General features: G+C 42.5%; 3 protein-coding genes across 4 annotated transcripts; 2 read left to right on the top strand and 1 right to left on the bottom strand.

Annotated features, from left to right (window-relative positions):
- Nucleotides 1–776: 776 nt before the first annotated feature.
- Nucleotides 777–6176, top strand: LOC149680972 (uncharacterized). The gene is made up of 2 exons (XM_089834478.1): nt 777–5202; nt 5269–6176. The coding sequence occupies exons 1-2, from the start codon at nt 777–779 to the stop codon at nt 6174–6176; spliced, it is 5334 nt and encodes a 1777-aa protein (XP_089690604.1).
- A 6822-nt stretch (nt 6177–12998) lies between these two features.
- Nucleotides 12999–14303, top strand: LOC149680971 (uncharacterized protein F54H12.2-like). The gene has a single exon (XM_089834477.1). It carries the CDS (start codon nt 12999–13001, stop codon nt 14301–14303), a length of 1305 nt encoding a protein of 434 aa, XP_089690603.1.
- An 822-nt stretch (nt 14304–15125) lies between these two features.
- On the bottom strand, nt 15126–18728 carry LOC149680970 (uncharacterized). Of its 2 annotated transcripts, none has more exons than XM_089834446.1 (4): nt 18026–18728; nt 16146–17842; nt 15787–16076; nt 15126–15696 (listed from the first exon to the last, which is right to left on the bottom strand). In XM_089834446.1, exons 1-4 carry the CDS (start codon nt 18704–18706, stop codon nt 15233–15235), a joined length of 3132 nt encoding a protein of 1043 aa, XP_089690572.1. In that variant the 5' UTR covers nt 18707–18728; the 3' UTR covers nt 15126–15232. The 2 variants fall into 2 exon arrangements, with proteins under 2 accessions (XP_089690572.1, XP_089690573.1); XM_089834447.1 differs by having other exon boundaries at nt 15360–15696; nt 15858–16076; nt 18026–18727.
- Between the last annotated feature and the right edge of the window lie 619 nt (nt 18729–19347).

Raw genomic sequence — 19347 nt, 5'->3', positions numbered from 1 at the left:
ACAATCCAAGTGCCGAACCCCCAGGGGTAAAAGAAATACAGGTTTACAGGTTTATTGTTTTAGCCGTACTATGAAGCACACCCTTTTGAATCGGGGCGGCTCCCCTGTAGGAGCTCAGCCAAAAAAAATACAAAAATACATAAACATTCAACACACAAAGTAGCAACGAGAAATAAAATAATGGAATGAAGAAAAAATCAAAAACAAATAATCAGATTAATTCAGAGCGAAAATTGAGGCAAAAATGTACAAAATATACAAAGGGGACATGAATGAGGCCGGAACCCTGTCAATGAACCCCAAAGTACGGCAGGTCGGAATGGTTTGCCTGACGCCATGTTAAAAAATAGATTAGAACTGTATCTAAAAATAATATTTAATGTTGGCAAAAATTAGATTAGATTTTAAACTTAAACGTTATCGTTAAAAAATAGACCAGCCGGATGATGTTTTTTAAATTACTATCATTTGTATATAAAAACTAACTCAGAATCAATTTAATCATCAGTTCTAGCCTAGATATTTCTTGAGTTAGTTTGTTGTTTAATCAATCCCAAGACGCGGTGTTATAACTATATGCATTTTAAATAAAGTTTAAGTTAATAAATCCTGGTTGTCTTCATAAAATAGATAATTCCTTTAGCCACATTGAGATAAATTGTCCAAATCCCCAGTTCGCTTAAATTCCCATTCACCCCGAAAGCCTACTTGAAATACGACATTTAACATTGGTGCCGAAACCCGGGACAAAGGAATTACAGAACAATCAGTGAACGATGAACGAGTTAGAAAAATGCAAGAAGAAACGCAAGATAGTTAGAACAGCCACTACGAAACTTCTGCAAAGCTTGGACGACCTGATCACCGTTGAAGATTACGCCGACGACGATATCAGAGAGATTGAACAACTCTTGGAACAACTGAAAGTTAAGGAGAAACTAATGAAGGAACTTGATGAATCTATAGAAGCCGAGATAGTAGACGAAGTTGCATACGAAGAAGAAGTCCGCAGAAACATGGACTATTCGGAAAGAATCACGGCAACTATGACTAGGACTGATCAACGACTTCGAAGCGTACGAGAAAATAACGACGGAGCCCGCAGAACGCGATCTCCAATTCCAGAAGCCAGACAAGTAGCAAACCGTACCGTTAGAATGAACGTCAAACTTCCGACAATAACCATCGAAAATTACGATGGAGACGCAAGCCGATGGCAAGATTTCTGGTCGCAATTCAAAGCAGCAATACATGACACCGATCTAGAAGACACCGAAAAATTCACTTACCTCAAAACTTATCTAAGTGGGGTCGCATTCAATGCCATCGCAGGTTTATCTCTTTCCGGCAACAACTACGGCGAAGCCGTGAAAATCCTGAAGAATCGCTTCGGAAGAACAGACCTGATTATAAACGCCCACATGAACGAGTTGCTAAATCTTCAACCAGTACGACAAGCGAAGGACCTCACTGGCCTCCGAAGACTACATGACGCTTGCGAACTACAAATAAGAAGCTTAGCCTCGTTGGGAATCGAATCTAAGACGTATGGAACACTGTTATGTCCTATTCTAATGCAAAGAATCCCCGAAGAAATCGTCTTACAGTTCAGTCGCAGTTTCGAGGCGGACGCCGAATGGAGTGTTGATCGACTTTTGGAATTTCTACAGAAGGAACTTGAAAGCAGAGAAAGAACCTTCCAATTAACCACCCGAGATCATAATACGACGTATACTAACCTCGATACGAACAAAACAGATCCCTGGGAGAAACGAGATTACAAAAATCAATGGAAATCTTCAAAGGTTCATGCGTCTACATCCGCTCTCAACACTCAAGTCAAAGCAGTCTCAAACGAAGAAACTAAATGCACCTTCTGCCAATCCGAAGATCATGGAATCGAAGAATGCAAGGAACTAAATTTCGAAGAAAGAAAGGAAAAATTCAAGAAGACTGGACGATGCTTCGTTTGCGCCAAGAAAGGACACTTATCGAGAAGATGCAAATCTAAGACAAAATGTCATTTTTGTCAAGCCCGGCATCACGAAACCGTCTGTCCAATAACATATCCTCGAACCGAAGAGTCATCAGCAAGCTCAGCAAACGTCAACGTGAAAGCAGTCGCCTCTGAACTAAGCGAATCTGACAAAACGACCGTTCTTCTACAAACAGCCTATGCCATCGCCGAATTCAACTCGAAAAGACAAGTTGTACGTTGTCTACTGGATGGAGGAAGTCAGCGAACATTCGTAAAGGAATCCATTTCAAGACTTCTAAATCTACCAGTAATTGGAGTCGAAACCGTTTCCATTCACTCTTTCGAAAGCGAACACGTCATCCCACAGAGCAGAAATCGGGTCCGCTTAACTCTGAGCAATCCAGACGGCACGGAATCAATTTGCATCGAAGCCCTAGAAACGCCGAAAATCAGCAGTGCCTTGATAGAAGTACCTGGTCACGAGATAATGGTCCAAATGAAATCCCGAGGTCTTCGCTTAGCCGATCAATCCTTAATCCAACCCGACTGCTCGAAAGAAATAATGGTTCTTGTCGGCGCGGACTTCTACTGGAGAATGGTTAACGGCGATGTCAAACGGCTCTCACATTCGCTTACGGCGGTACACACGATGCTGGGTTGGACCATTCACGGCCCTACGACAATCTCTTCCATGAACCTGGGAATCTCTCAATCCTCGATCATAACGCCCAGACAGCAAGAGACGGTCGAAGAAATTCAGCTCACCCAGCAACTAAAAACGTTTTGGGAAGTGGAGGCATTGGGAATCATCGATCAAGTACAGCAAGATGATACAGAAAAGCAAACACTCCAACATTACGAAGACTCTATAACACAAGACGAAAACGGTCGATATCAAGTACACTTGCCGTGGAAGACCTCCCGCAAAGAACTGGGTGACAACTACAACGTCGCAGCTTGCCGATTCCGTAACCTGATTAAACAATTCCAGAAAAATCCCACTTACTTCGCCCAATATTCCGCTGTCATCAACGACTATTTGCAACGAAAGATCGTAGAGAGAGTTCCTGGTCACGCCACTAACGGAGAAGTTTATTACATGCCACACCGAGGAATTGTAAAGAATGATCGAGTTTCAACGAAGTTACGAATCGTCTTCGACGCATCTTCAAGGGCCAAAAATTATCCTTCCCTAAACGATTGCCTGTACACCGGACCTAATCTTAATCCAAGCCTTTTGGGAATTCTCATTCGCTTTCGAAGATTTTCAATCGGTTTCATGGCTGACATCGAGAAGGCGTACCTACAAATCAGTCTCAATGAACAAGACAAGGACGTTGCAAGATTCCTTTGGATCGACGGAAACATAAATGATCCTGAACGTCTCAAAGTCATTCCTCTACGCATGTCCAGGGTTCTTTTTGGCGTAAATGCCAGTCCATATCTTCTCGCCAGCACCATAAAGAAGCATCTTCTACAATTCAAGGAAAGATGCCCGAAAGCTTGTGAAATGTTAATGAAATGCTTATACGTGGACGACTTGGTAGCGGGAGCGGACGACGTCAACGAAGCTCTGGAACTCACAACGGACGCAGAAAGAATCCTAGCGACAGCTCAAATGCCTCTTAGAAAATGGAAGACCAACTCATTGGAATTGCAAGGACATTGGAGCAAAGTATTTCCCTCGGAAACCATTCATCTCCAAACTAAAAACGACGCAGTCGAAACAACAACAACGCTTCTAAAAGTTCTTGGCGTAATATGGAAACCAGAGGAAGATATCTTTCAATTCGACGCAAGTCCGCTTCTAGAAATGCTGACTCTCAAACGGGACACCAAGAGATTCGTTCTCAAAACCGCTTCTCGTATCTTCGATCCAATTGGTTTTCTATCGCCGTACGTCATTCTTATCAAATGCCTTTTCCAAGAGATGTGGGAACGAGGAAGCACTTGGGATGAAACCCTCCCTCAAGATCTATTGAAGAAATGGAACGAATGGTGTCAAGATCTTCCTAAAATCAACGCAATAAAGATTCCCAGATGTTACCACGCGCTACCGAAGAAACAACGAATTTTCCATGAACTTCATTGCTTCACGGACGCAAGCGAAAGGGCTTACGGCGCTGTGGTTTACCTGAGAACGGCATTTCCCAATAATGTATTTGAAGTTAACATCGTATCTGCAAAGACCCGTGTTGCTCCACTCAAGAAAGCAACGATCCCAAGATTAGAGTTATTAGCCGCCGTAATAGGATCACGGCTTATGAAATCCGTCGCTACCTGTTTCGAGAACGATCAACCAACTCAACATTTCTGGACGGACAGCATGATTGTCTACCATTGGATAAGAGACGCAGCCACCAACTGGAAGCCATTCGTCTCGAATCGCATCGTGGAAATCCAGATGAATTCAGAACCCAGTCAATGGTCCCACGTACCCGGTCCCGATAATCCAGCCGACATTCTCAGCCGAGGCATGAAAATAGAAGCTTTACACAACAGTGAAAACTGGTGGCATGGACCCAAATTCCTCTCAAAACCAAACGATCTTTGGCCGAAGAAGATTCAACCAACGCAGCCAACTGAAGAATTACAAGATCCAGAATTGCGACGACAAAGGAAGATAGTCCAAATTACACAAGCGACCTGCCACATTCGAATCCAAGAGCCCGTCATAGTTGCTACACGCTTTAGCGCCCTTAACCGACTTCTACGCGTCACTGCCTGGGTCCTGCGATATTACCACAATCTCAGACACAAAACTAATAGACGACATAGTAATGAACTGGAGATCACCGACTTGGACGCAGCTACTACTTATTGGATGAAACTTGTTCAACTTGAAGTCTTTTCCGACGAAATCAAGTGCCTAGCAAGCAATCAAGAAATAAAACATGACTCCAAGATCAAGAACCTTCGACCTTTCCTAGACGACCAACTCATTCTACGAGTAGGAGGGCGACTACAACAATCTCAATTCGACTTCGACGTTTCTCATCCTATAATTCTCCCTGGGAATACTCACTTTGCCAAACTACAAATTATCAACAGCCATGAAAGGATGTTCCACTTGGGCCTCACTAGTACTCTAACACATCTTCGAGATCGTTTTTGGATCCCAAAAGGGCGTCAAGTCGTTAAACAACTCCTGTCAAAGTGCTGGATATGCCGAAAGCTACAAGCGAAAGCCATCACTCAAGAAACCGCACCCTTGCCACGAGATCGTATTTCCAACACAATCCCATTCCAAGCAACGGGCATCGACTTTGCGGGTCCGATTTTCGTATAAGTCAACACCGAAACAAGAACGGAGAAAACGTACGTCGTACTATTCACATGCGCAACGAGTCGAGCAGTTCACTTAGAACTTGCAACCAACCTCAGCACGGAAACGTTTATACTAGCGCTGAAACGATTCATCGGAAGACGGGGCATATGCGAAGTAATTCTATCCGACAATGCCAAGACGTTCAAGAGAGCCAATGGAGAAATACAGGACCTCTGGAAGAAGATATCTAAAACCGAACTCAAAGAATTCTTCATCACCTCTAACATCAAATGGAAATTCAACGTCGAACGAGCACCATGGTGGGGAGGATTTTTCGAACGCCTAGTGAGAACGGTCAAGACATGTTTAAAGAAAACCTTAGGTCGCGCCTTAGTCAAATATGAAGAATTGGAAACCTTATTGGTCGAAATCGAAGGTACTATAAACTCTAGACCATTAACTTATTTCAACAGCGACCCATCCGAGCCATCTCCATTGACGCCCGCTCATCTATTAATTGGAAGACGCCTCAATTCCCTTCCACCGAAGATTCAACTGAAGGAAATTTCAAACCGGAGCGACATGACAAAAAGATGGCTGTATCGAGTATCATTGCTCAATAAATTCTGGCAACGCTGGCGCAACGAATATTTGCTCGAACTAAGATCTGCCCATATGTCTTCTGACACCAAACCCTCGATGTATCTACAAATCAATGACCTGGTCTTGATACATGAAGACAAGTGCCCTCGACACCTTTGGCGAATTGGACGAATTGAAGAGCTATATCCCGGCAGAGACGGAAAAATTAGAGCATGCTTAGTGAAAACAGCAAAGGGTACTCTTCGCAGACCGGTGCAACTCCTGTACCCAATGGAACTAAAGGATAGCGACTCTCAACACAAAATATTATCGGGGGGAGGATGTTAAAAAATAGATTAGAACTGTATCTAAAAATAATATTTAATGTTGGCAAAAATTAGATTAGATTTTAAACTTAAACGTTATCGTTAAAAAATAGACCAGCCGGATGATGTTTTTTAAATTACTATCATCAAAAACGGATTTATGGGATAAGAACGTCGGAGTTAGCGAATTCACTATCCATCCTCGCATACTTTATTGAGAAACTTCGTCTGCTTATATTTTGACTCCACCCACAAATTCTGTATATAGCTACTTCTAGAGATCGAAATTGTGGGTGCAGTCAAAATATAAGCAGACGAAGTTTCTCAATAAAGTATGCGAGGATGGTACTAGAGGCTAAAGCTATGATCCGACGTTCTTAGAACATAAATCCGTTTTTGCTATCATTTGTATATAAAAACTAACTCAGAATCAATTTAATCATCAGTTCTAGCCTAGATATTTCTTGAGTTAGTTTGTTGTTTAATCAATCCCAAGACGCGGTGTTATAACTATATGCATTTTAAATAAAGTTTAAGTTAATAAATCCTGGTTGTCTTCATAAAATAGATAATTCCTTTAGCCACATTGAGATAAATTGTCCAAATCCCCAGTTCGCTTAAATTCCCATTCACCCCGAAAGCCTACTTGAAATACGACATTTAACACGCCATGCCTGTTTCGCTTTCCACCACGTTGACAGTATCTCGCGCACCACACGGTGGTCTCACAGTCCTCCCGAGTGGCCCGAGACGTCCATTAGTGGAGCAGCGTAATGCTTCGCTCGCCAGGCGAATGCGTCATTATCCGGGAAAGTGGCCGGGCACTCCAGTAGGACATGGGAGACATCCTCCCGTTCAGCACCACATAGCCGGCATACGGGGGAGACCGGTCCCAATTCCGATTGGCGCACACCAGTCAGTAAAGATCCCGTACGGGCCTGGAACAGCAGGCCCCCTCCATGAGAGCCATCGTAGAAAGACTCCATGTTTGGGAGGGACTTTGCCCGATAGCACCGGAGGCTATGTTTTTTGTCGACGGAATGGCGCCATATACGTTCCGCATGCTCCTTGGCCTCACCATCAACGAAATTTGCCCAGCCAGAGTAGGAGACAGCACCACCACGCTCAGTGCCGACGCCGTATTTACGGTCGAGGGCCGCCACGCGAGCGGTCCAGGCAGTTACCTGGCCGTTTGCGCGAATCGAGTCGTATATTTGTTTAGCGAAGCGATCGGGCGGAAGAAACTTCAATCTGCCTTGGTACAGTAGTTTAGATTTAGCCTCCCTCGCTTCCATTGAGCGCCAGCCCATTTCCCCTTGAATGGCTGCGTAGGCTGCCATGGAACCGGCGTTGAGGGCTGTCTTGCCCACAACCGACTGGGTACGTTCCAACGTGGCTACCATGGCGGGGGGGGGAAGCAGAGCACCTCGTTCCCATGGGTGAGAGCGGGGACCGCCACAGCTTTCCAGAGGGTGCGTCCAACCGAATATTTATTATAGGACCCGTATTGCCTACGGACCCCTGTAAAACGCCAACCCGCAATACAATGGTGTGCGATATTTATTACCAACGTTCTCTGCTTCTTTAATAGATCTTTTCTCCTTTTTCAATTTTATGTGCATATATATTAATAATATACTATTACTTTAGATCAGTTGACTCTATTTACGGAGTGGCATGCGCCATTACTCAGAATGCGTGGAAGAGAGTCCTGGATAAAATCTTGGAAACCGAAAAAACAACTATTCCTGAAATAAAAAAATCACGACAGAGGAGTATTTGGCATTGAGAGTGTTAGATGTAACAAAAAAAAGCAACTTGATAATATATCATTATTTCTTTTTCAAAGATGTACTGTACGAAAGCATGCCAAATTAACTATTTAATTTTTAACTTAATTAGGTGTCCGTTATCAACTCAATTGAAATTAATTTTTCCAGTGCAAAACAGAAAAATCTTTAAATGAAAGATTTGGAGGACGGTTTAAAGATAAGACATTCTACATCCATCCTTGAAGTACCGATTCAGCTCCGAAAAATGTAAGTATAAATTTCTTTTAAATATAAGTTTACGGTAGTTAATTCCCGCATTTATCGATATGGATTTAAGTATGCAACACCCCTTTACCGGACTAGTGGCCGGAGTCACCGGCTGTGGGAAAAGTGTTTTCGTAGGAGAATTAATTAAGCATAAGGATATATGTATTTCACCCACCCCCGAAAGAATAATTTGGTGTTACACAGAGTATCAGTCGAAACTATACGGTGCTATACTATCCCATACTCCGAGTGTAGAATTTCACGAGGGCTTATTAGATGTTAGCACCCTAGATGCTAGTGTGAGGAACTTCGTTATATTAGACGACTTACTATGTGAAATAGCGAATAATAAGGACGTGACGAATCTTTTCATTAGGGGTTCGCACCATAGGAGTACCTCAGTTTTAATTTTAATGCAGAATCTTTATTATCCCGGGAAGGAAATTCGTACCTTAAACTTAAATGCCCATTACTTAGTTATATTTAAAACACCGCGTGATCAGTCCGCCATTATCCATCTTGCGAAACAAATTTCACCGGGAAATAGTAAATACGTGGTAGACTCCTTTAGACAGGCGACGTTGGAACCTTACGGTTATCTATTTGTAGACCTTAAGGCTAACACCCTAGATAAACACCGTCTAAGAACAGGTATACTTCCAGGTCAACAAGCAGCACTGTTCATACCGAAATGACGGCCATCCTTGAAGCGAATTTTTTCCGGATTAAGGGACGATGGGTAATCAAGGAGCTGACGATGTACTTGAAGGAGACCGGCGTCCACGAAGTCTGGATCTTCCAATCCCCATGCAAGTTCTCCGAGTTATCCGTCAAGGATAAAAGGCAGTGCAGGTGGCTCTCACGGAACACTTGCGATCTGGCATTCGAGGAGGGCGATTACCCATACGAGACGACGCAGGAGGCTGCCGACTACATCCGAGCAAGAGCATCGTCATACGTGACGAAAGGAGCGGAGAAGGCCGAAACCCTATCAAAGTTCTTGGGCTGCGAAGTTATCAACGCCGAAGACTACGGTTGCCCGAGATTATCAAGCATCAAGTGCGATACCCCCAGAGCTTGCACTTTTCATAGGGACATCAACAACTGTACCCTGGTGAAAGCGTCCAAACTAGCGGAATGGCTCCGTCAAAACGAGTCGCCGATCATTTAAATTTTTTAAAATATATTGCAAATTGTAACCCTTGCCAAAGAAATGCCGCAATTAAATTTGCCAATAAAGAAGCGATTAAATCTATTGTCGAGTGTTGTATAAATATCCTACGGGGCAATGTCCCTCTTTCAGTGGAGGAGAAGGAGCGGTTGAAGAAACATCGACACGTTATAAGAAAAGTTACGTCTAACATCCGCCCTTCAAAGAAAAGGAAACTATTAATTCAAAACGGAGGTTTCATCCCTTTACTTCTCGGTCCGTTACTATCTATCATTAGTTCAGTAGCAGGTGCGGCTATAAGTCGAGCTATAAAGTAAAAATGGCGCGAAAAATGTTATTAATTTCAGAAGAAACGTATAATAGGTTAAATTCAAATAGTGGTTTAAAAGTCGACACTTCAATGGAGTTGAATAAGGAGGATAAGTTGAAATCCATCATAAACGATGCCAAATTAAACGATACCGATAAATTATTAAGATATAACCACGTACTTTCGAGGGAGATTAGTAAAACGGTGAAAAGGGCGAAAGTAAAACCAGCGAAAAACCGGAATTGGAGTCCTGAAATCGTCTCTTCGGTTCCGTCCTATAGCGCAGCTGATTGTTTGAACTTGTACAAATGGATTGACCATATATCAAAAATAAGATGGACGCACGCCGGAGAGTTAATATATGAGAACCGTAAAATCATCGGTTCAAATATAATTGATTTATTAGCTTATACTGCGACGAGTTCTAAAAAACGGTCGTCTGTCATTGGCGCCCCACAGTTTTACCAACTTTTGTATACGGTTAATGTGCCAAGAACATTAATTAAAATTAGAAAAACAGACCTACCCCCGCCTGAAAAAAGTGAAGCGAAGAAGGAAAAAAGTGAAGCGAAGAAAGAAAAAGCGGAGAAAGAAGAAGTGGAGAAGGAGGATTATTATTTCCCCGCTCAGACTGGTCAAGGTTTCGGAAATTGGATAAACTTGTAGCACTTGTTTTTAATAAAATACGAATCATTTACATTCCACGTTTCATTCATTTTAAGTATTCCGATATGTAAGGTTGTGATAATCAGGTGGGCACTTTTGCGGTGTTAGCCAACCTAGTAGACACATTTTTTAAATCTCCTAAAATTTTAACTGTGGTTTTAGTAATTGCCATATTCCTAATTATAGAGGTTAGCGATTTTCTCTTCAGGCACTATCATAGTGTAACCAACTGCACCCTTAATGGATAGACTAAAAGAGATTTATTCTAATGTTTCTGACCCGAGTTCATATGGAAGTGTTCTTGGATTATACCGAGCGGCTAGAGAGGCTGGGTTAAAGGTTACGGTAAAAGACGTGGAGACATTTTAAAAAACCCAAGATACGTATACATTACACAGGAATGCTAGAAAAAACTTTAAGAGAAATAGGACAATAGTTTATGGGATCGATGAGCAGTGGCAGATTGATTTAGCCGATTTGAAGAACCTAACGCGTCACAATAAAGGGTTCAGATACCTCCTGTGCTGCATTGACGTTTTCAGTAAATACGCCTTTGTGGTGGCTACCAAGGACAAGAAAGGACCAACCATCCATAAGGCTTTTAACGGTATTCTCGAGTCTGGTCGCTCGCCGAAGCGAGTGCAAAGTGACCACGGTAATGAGTTCATATGCAGGGATGTTCAGAGAGAGTTGAAAAGAAGGGGAATTGAGTTCTTTGCCCCGGATTCCGAACAGAAAGCTACGATAGTTGAAAGGTTCAACAGAACTCTAAAAAGTCGCATGTATCGGTATTTCACGGAAAACAATACCTATAAGTACATTGACGCTCTTAAGGACATGGTTCAAGCTTATAATAACAATTATCATCGACCCATAAAGTGTAAACCTGTCGAAGTCACACCCGAAACATCGAGACGGGTATGGGAAAACCTTTACGGCGATATAGACTTCACCCCACCATATATAGACTTCACCCCACCATTAAAGTATCCTTTCGATATTGGTGACGTAGTCCGGATAAGCAAACATAAGAATATTTTCGAGAAGGTTACTTGCCCACGTGGTCGGAGGAACTTTTCAAAGTGGTGGAGAGATTACCTCTTAGTCCACCGGTGTATAAGATCCGGGATTTGAATTCGGAACCAATTACTGGTATTTTTTACAAGGAACAATTACAGAAAGTGGGTAAAGACCTAAATTCTAGTGTGTTTAAAATAGAAAAGATATTGAGGAAACGTCGCAGACCCGACGGGACGCTGGAGAAGTTAGTACGTTGGAAAGGATACTCCCCGTCTTTTGACAGTTGGGTTCAGGAAATAGATATAGCATGAGCTTTTACATCACTTTACCTTCCGACTCGTCGATGAGGTATTTCCCCGGCAATACCAGAAGTAAATTCAGGACATACCTCCCTGAACCCGTAAAATTGGAGGGATTTTACGAAGTAGGCTTAGCGGAAATTAGCTACCCGCACACTTGGGATAATTTGAGTAAGACATGCTCGCTTATACTCGTGAGTAATGGTAAAGTAGTATATTCTACAATTATAGAGTTACCCGCTGGATATTATGGTAATATTCAGGACCTTATCGAGCAACTTAACTACGTCGAAGATGGTGTGTCAAACGAAACTACACGTAAACCTTCCACCCGTGTCAAGTATTCCTTTAGTTATATAAAACGCATACGAAGAGTACAAATTTCTCTCAAAGAGGATTATTTGTTAACTATACCGGGGGAGTTAGCCGTTATTCTCGGATTTTCGAAAGATTCCACGGAATCCACGACTTTTGCCCAGTCTACAATAGCTGCGTACCCCTTTGACCTCGACGCTGGACTTCATTCACTCTTTGTTTATAGCGACGTGGTTGAGTCTAGACCCGTGGGAGACGTGCACATACCTCTACTAAGAATCGTTAGCGTGCAGGGTAATGACGGAGAAACGGTAGACAAAGATTTCCCTAGACCACACTACCTTCCCCTCGCCTGCAATACTTTCCAGTCAATTGAAATTAACATAATGAGTGAGCTCGGTACTCCCATAGATTTCGTGAGAGGAAGAGTTCACGTTACTCTACACTTTAGACCCCGTAGAATGTGGTCACCATTATAAATTAGATGGTAAAACGGACTCTCGTGTCATTCACACTTGAAGTATTAGATGAAGAACGTCGTCAAATCAAATATGTCCTTTAACCAATCGGACTACGATCAACATTTTTTAAACCAGATCGGACATGGCGGGAAATTTGATTATTATAAACACTTTCATTCCCAAATTGGTAATTCCCTAGCGGTATACAGGGGACTTCCGGTGCAACACGGGTACGGATTAGGAAACTTCATTTCATCAGCCTTCCGCCGGGCTATACCTCTACTCAAAAGGGGTGCCAGTTACTTGGGTAAAAAGTTTCTGAACACAGGTGCGAAGGTCGTGACTGACGTAGTTAGCGGGATTCCTTTAAAAGCATCTGTAAAATCTCATGGAAAAGCCGCGGCTAAGGACGTAGCCCTTAGTGCTGCGGAAGAAATCCGAAAAATGACGGGGAATGGTAATAAAAGGAGACGTAGGTCTAGGTCACTCGTCAGTTCAGTCGTGGCGAGAAAGAGGAAAGCAACATCCTTTAAACGTCCAGATATTTTCACCTAAAAAATATAATGACACATGTCCATCCCGGTTCGCATGGGTCAATCAGTAGCGAAGTTGAACTTTTCGACGTACCCCTTACCAATACCAGTATTTTGAGTGGAGAATGGGTTGAATACAGCCCCATCTCTAACATTAACGAAAATTCGACAATCACGTTTACCGTAGCTGGTAGTTCCGACGCGTATTTGGATTTGTCCAAGACTTTACTACATCTCCAAGTCAGGATTGTCAACCCGGCCGATGGAAAAACAATTCCGGCCGCTGCTGATAAAGTTGGACCGGTAAATAATTTCCTGCATAGCCTTTTCAGCGAAGTACACCTTTCGGCGCAAGAGAGATCAGTTACACCTTCACCGCAAAACTACCCTTACAAGGCCATGTTTCAAACGGCGGTGACATTCGGAGGACCGGCCAAAACTAGTTTTCTTACTAGTTCCATGTTTTACAAAGACACGGCCGGAAAATTTGACGATTTGGACGAGAACGATGGGTTTAAAACACGAGCGGCCTTTGCTAGAAAAGGAACAATAGATATGGTAGGCACTGTAAACTTGGATCTTTGTCAACAACCTCGATACTTCCCAAATTTAACGGATCTCAAATTCAAGTTTGTTAAAAGTCCAAACGAATTTTGCGTGCAGGCGGCCGGTGCAGTTAAATGGAAAGTAGTTTACGAGTTAGCATCCCTGTACGTCCGTAAAGTAAAATTACCATCGGAAGTGTTAATCGCTCACGCTAAATGTCTGGAACTGGCAACTATGAAATACCCGATTATTCGCACGGAATGTAACTCATTCTCAATTAACAGTGGTACAAAAATATGTGTTAGAGATAATTTATTCATGGGTCAACTACCCAAAAAAGTTCTTTTCGCCCTTGTAGACCAGAATGCTTATTTGGGTGATTACGCAAAGTCACCCTTCAATTTTCAACCTTTTGATTTAAATCATATCGCCTTGTACCTTGACGGAGCTAGCGTTCCTCATAAACCTCTTACCCCTAACTTTTCTGGTGGTCAATATATGAGATCTTATACTAATCTTTTTACTCAAACCTCTCAATGGTTATTGGACGAGGGAAACTACATTTCACGGGAGGAATTTCCCAATGGGAATTGTATATTTGCTTTTGATTTAAGTGCCGACCTCAGTAGTTCAACTTCTCAATTTCAATTGATAAGGAACGGTAACTTGCGATTGGAATTAAAATTCGCCAAGGACTTGCCCAAGACTATCACAGTTTTATATTACTCTGAGTTTCAGAATTTGGTTGAGATTGATAAAAATAGAGCAGTTATTTACGACTACAATTAGAAAAAACTATGAACACTACGCAATTAACTAGAATTATGCAAAGGGATAAATTCACCAAAGATCTGTTTCGAGGTGTTTTTGCAGCCGACCAGCTACCCGAGAAAGTAAAGTTTTTCCCTTCACTGTATATTGTAAATACTGGCTCTTCAGAAACTGAAGGCATGCATTGGACTTGTATATATTTTTCTAGTAACAAAAATACCGAGTTCTTTGATAGTTTCGGAAACCCACCGGACATGTTTCAATTCAACGATTTTGTAGAAAGAAACAGCGTTACCGTAACTTTTAATTCTAAACAACTTCAAGGAAATTCCAGTCAAACATGTGGCGGATTTTGCGTATATTTTTCTCTGTATAGATGCAGAGGTATTAAAATGTATAATATTTGCTTAAAATTTGTAAAAGATAAGAGTTTGAACGATAAAATGATATCGGAATTTATGTATAAGAGATTTTTAATAAAGTTTTTTTGATTGAATTTATGTGTATTTTTTTTTCTTTAAATCGCGCGCGAACTTATTCCTACACGCGGGAAATTTAAACACGTGCACGCGGCTGGCCCACGCGGTCGACCCCCTCCCCTTCACCTGGAAAAAAAAAATTTGCCTAAGTTGTATGAAATAAGATGGAGGAAATTTGTATTTAAAAAATTTTATTTTGAATGAGAAACCGTAGTGTCACGGAGTAAAACTCATTCGAGAAAAAACAACTTAACACTATACAATTAAACATTGAAAATATATATACATTAAATTAAACTTATAAACTATACATTAAATTAAACTTATAAATTATACATTAAACTATGAAATTTTAAAGGAAAAGGGTTGGGCGTGGACCGATTCGGCCACTTCGCACCAAAAGGGTATGGGAGGAGGGCGTGGACCGGTTCGGCCACTTCGCCCCAGAAGGGGATAGGGTTACAGAAATTATTCCTTAATTTTAAAATGACCATGAGCGTATGTTGACACTCCATCGATGATGAATCTCTTATCATCGCATGGGTTAAGAGCGAGTTTCTTCTGAGTGATGGAAAATAGTTCGTGTTTACCACTGACTATCCTCTTCATCTCCTCAGTGGTGAGTTTACGTTGAAGCAGGCATTCCTTGTATTGAGCGTGACGTATCTTCTTTTTGACAACACGACGACAGATTCCCTTCGCCGTCTTCTTTTCACCTTTTGCCGACAGGATGCTGTACATTTTCGGCCGCAAGCCGCAGAACTCTTGAATCTGGACACCGTTGAGTTCGTCCTTGAACTTTCCGAGGGCCTTCTTGTTTTCCTCGCTGAAGAGAGGATGTTCCTTGGGGTAGGCGGAAAAGTCGAACATCTCCTTCATTTGGGCAAAGTCCCGGGGCAAATCGTCGGTGAAAATCTGATAGGTCAGGCTGTCTGTAATTATACGTAAAAACATTTAATTAGTTAAAATTGAAAGTGGAAAAAAGGATTTAAATCTAGTAAACGTTTTAAAAAAAATCGTACCTGTGTCGGTAAAAAGAAGTTTGAGGACGTCGCCGTATTTCGCCTTCATAGTGTTGTAATGGAAGTCGTACATGACCAACTTTGAGAGGTCCAAGATGGCGAAACCGGTGTAAATGGGTCGGTCCAACTTGAGTGATTTCTTTAGACGATGGATCCCAACCAGTTCGTTCCTGAAGATGGTGAACCTCTGGAATGTCGGCGAACTGGCCTTCTTAACTGCCATCTCCCGGGTCTGGACAAGATCAAAGTTGATCCTGTTGCGGAGGTTTTCCATCGTCTTCCCGAAAACACTGTTAATAGATAAAAATTTTGATTAATTTACGTGTTAAATAATAACTTAGCGTAGCGTAGATGCGTACCTATTGTTGGCCAACTTGAAAAAATCTTTCTCAAAGTCGTTCACTGCCTGCTTCCTTTTCTCCGTGTTGAACTCGATAAATGGTTTTAACCACGCACCCTGCTCGAATGTGAGTATTCGATGGATTTTACCCAATTTCATCCCCTTAGCGATGTAAAACTTGAGATTCCGGTAGTGGAGAACATATTTCTCCCTATTGTAGAGCGAGGGAACTAACTTTGGGAGGCTATCATGTACGTTAATTTTCAGTTTGTTCAACTGTTCAATCGAATACGGTGAAAGCTCATCCACGTTAATAACTCTACGTTCGGGTGCTAAGGGTAGACAATTATGTTCTTCGTGCAAACTTTCCGGGTACTCAAGATCCACCTCAAGGATAAAACCCTGGGGATCATCGTCTGGGTGATTCAAGATAATTTCACGAGTGAAATCTTGACATGGTTGAATCCATCGAAATCCTCTCATCGGCAGGTGATGACACATGACGGTACCGTAAAGGTTATTACAGTCTAGGTAGGTAATGTAAGAGCTACGTTCTGCCGGGTTGAATGTTTCAGGGAGATCCTTATTATTGGCTATGGCTAGTCTATGTGTAATTAGAGAAACACCCCCTCTTATACCCTTCTCAATAAAGAGATGCATATCAGGATCCTGGAGTAGTTCCAATTTCACTTGGGTCATGTGAAGTGCGCTTTGCCAAGCGAAACCAGGACCTGTATATGCGTGCGCGCAATCTAACTTGTAATATTCTAGACACATAGCCCTGAAACTTTCAAAAACATCCGCTAGGAGCAGAACGTCGGTCTTAACGTATAAATCATGGTACTCACCGAGGTTAGAGAGTTGGAATTTTTCCCAAACCTTTTGAGCTTGAGAATAATCTGCCTCACTAACCTCTTCGTCAGTTAAGGAATTGAAGAAGGCATCCTTGGGAGGCAACTCGGTCTCGTCGAATTTCGTCTCGCAGTCGAAGTAGTCATAGGGGTAAACCTGTTTCCTCAGCAGATGCGGTACTTCATCAGCGCTGAAGGCAGAGTTTAAACACTTGAACTTATCGGCTCCTCCGCGAGCCAAATTCGATACGAGTGTCTCTAGCGATGCCGGCATGAACCTAATTGAGTCTAAGAATCGTAAATTACCCAGAGAAAACGAAATGTATGTTTCGGAATTCGTGGGGATACACTTAATCTCGTGATCTTTGACCAATCCAATTTTGTCCATAATAAGGTGAGCATCGTAACGAGATAAGTTATGCATGAAGACCGGAACGAAATTCCGGGTCCTCAGTTTCAGGTTACACGAATTATGAGCAGCTCCCCTGTAGGCTCCGTTAGTGTGGTCGTGGTCACGAACTTTACAGTCATTTACAGTGAAAGGCCGGTTACATAAGTAACAGGATTGGGCCGAGGCGAATTGCGCCTTTTCTAAGTCTGATAGATTCATGGGGGCGTTATCTTTAATCTTACGCTGAATAATTGCGTCTTCACGCAGAAGGTTTTCTAAAAACTTTTCCGTGGCATCTATCCCTCGATAAGTAACTGGTTTTGAGACTGTACCTTTGTGACTAACAATGACATAACTAAACCCACAGGAGATATGCTGCGAAGTTTTCGTGGTTGAAGAGAGGCCGGCATCGGGATCACATCGGTGAACTTTACGGAGGATAGACTCGAAATCGGCATAGATGACGTATTTAACCTGTGAAAATAGAAATAAAACTATATAAGATAATATGTAAACAAAACATTCTCTCTCCCTCCCATGCATCTTATCGTCTGCTTTATTTATCTTGCTATAGGCGCCGTCTGACGTCGGCCTTAGTAAACTATTTTTGGCGCGCTATTCAAAATACCCGGATAAATAACAAAAGTTTTAGTTTACCTTCTGCTGCCATGCGACGTTTTTGAATTCCAGAATAGGCTCCTTTACCGGCATCTCGATCTTCTGGGGTCCGTGTATGCTACACTCCTTGATGTGTTCCCTGTAGTTCTTCTCCGAGTTTACACCGGAGAATCGATGCAGGCAATAACGACAGTAATAGTTCGTGTTTGTGCATGCGGTGAATGACTTTGCTAAAAGTCGACTAATGCTTCGGATTAGGCAGAAATGCTTCTTCTCCCCCTCGGTTAGTAGCAATAAATCTACTTGACGTGGTTCCTCAACCCTGTTGGAACTCACGTAAAGGGGGAAGACCTCTTTCTCGTATCCGAATACATTAATCGAAAGGTTATTCACCCGTTCGAAATTCGCTAATTTACCGGTATTTAATTCCACGGGGAACGTAATACCGGCCATGTCCAATTCATTACTATACTCTAGGTACTTTGTTACACGATTGGGGTGGTTTCCATGGTTAACAGGGTGTAAATGTGCCAAAATTGACCATAAGAAACACTTATTGTCTGTATTTTGCACATTTAAAAGGGCGTTTTTAGCTAGGAGATTTTTCGGGGTTTCAAAGTACGTACCCCCGTGAAGCGGGAGGTACGCTATGATATTAATTTGCAGGAAGAGAATTTTATCTAGAACCCAACCGCTACCACTCGCCTCGAACTCCTCCATTAAACGTTTCAGGGTCCTAATACTAAAGTCTATCTGTGCGGGGATAACGACGGGGTTCAAAATAGCAAGGTTTTGGGTTCTATGATAAATTAAATTTTCTACTTCCTCGTCAGTGTCGGCTAACTGATGGGTGTAGCGAGCCCTGACAGTTAAATACCACTTAATCCCTCTATCCCTAGCCAGTTTATTGCGTAAGTAATTTTCAATCGCTACCCTATGTCTACCCACGTACAACTCTACGTCTGTCTCGGTCGCTACGGGTGTGAAACGTGCGCAAAAATAGCCCTACCGAGTACTTCCAGTTCCTCTAGCTCGTCGTGAAGGGGAACTTCCGGTGACGCAACGATGGGTTCCTCCTCCTGCTCTTGACCGCCACCACCCTCCTGCTGATCCATAAAGCGATGGACGTCGCGGTTCTCCTGGCTGGAAAGGGCTGGGAAGTCATCCTCCTGGTCCATGAACTCGTTCAGGGCACGATTTCCATCGTCGGACAGTTCATCCAGATTTTCGCAAACGGTAGGTGGAGGAGTTCCCAGTAGAGATCCATTGATGGAACCCTCCTCTCGGTTCATGAACGCGTCCAGGGCACGATTCTCATCGTCGGACAGTTCATCTAGGGAAGGAATAGGGATGGACGTGGA

The sequence above is a fragment of the Phalangium opilio genome, unplaced genomic scaffold, assembly GCF_054372755.1.
Source record: "Phalangium opilio isolate 3A_F unplaced genomic scaffold, DU_Popi_V2 ptg000039l_1, whole genome shotgun sequence".
In the NCBI taxonomy this organism is placed as follows: Eukaryota; Metazoa; Arthropoda; class Arachnida; order Opiliones; family Phalangiidae; genus Phalangium; species Phalangium opilio.
The sequence above is the reverse complement of the archived record's forward strand: the minus strand, read 5'-3'. Positions and strand labels throughout refer to the sequence as shown.

Coding starts and splice junctions, on each gene's coding strand:
- LOC149680972 (XM_089834478.1), top strand. CDS start 777: ATGAACGAGTTAGAAAAATGCAAGAAGAAACGCAAGATAGTTAGAACA. Junction 5,203..5,268: donor CGCACCCTTGCCACGAGATC/GTATTTCCAACA, acceptor TTTTCGTATAAG/TCAACACCGAAACAAGAACG.
- LOC149680971 (XM_089834477.1), top strand. CDS start 12,999: ATGACACATGTCCATCCCGGTTCGCATGGGTCAATCAGTAGCGAAGTT.
- LOC149680970 (XM_089834446.1), bottom strand. CDS start 18,706: ATGGAGGAGTTCGAGGCGAGTGGTAGCGGTTGGGTTCTAGATAAAATT. Junction 16,077..16,145: donor TTCAAGTTGGCCAACAATAG/GTACGCATCTAC, acceptor ATCTATTAACAG/TGTTTTCGGGAAGACGATGG. Junction 15,697..15,786: donor ACTTCTTTTTACCGACACAG/GTACGATTTTTT, acceptor GTATAATTACAG/ACAGCCTGACCTATCAGATT.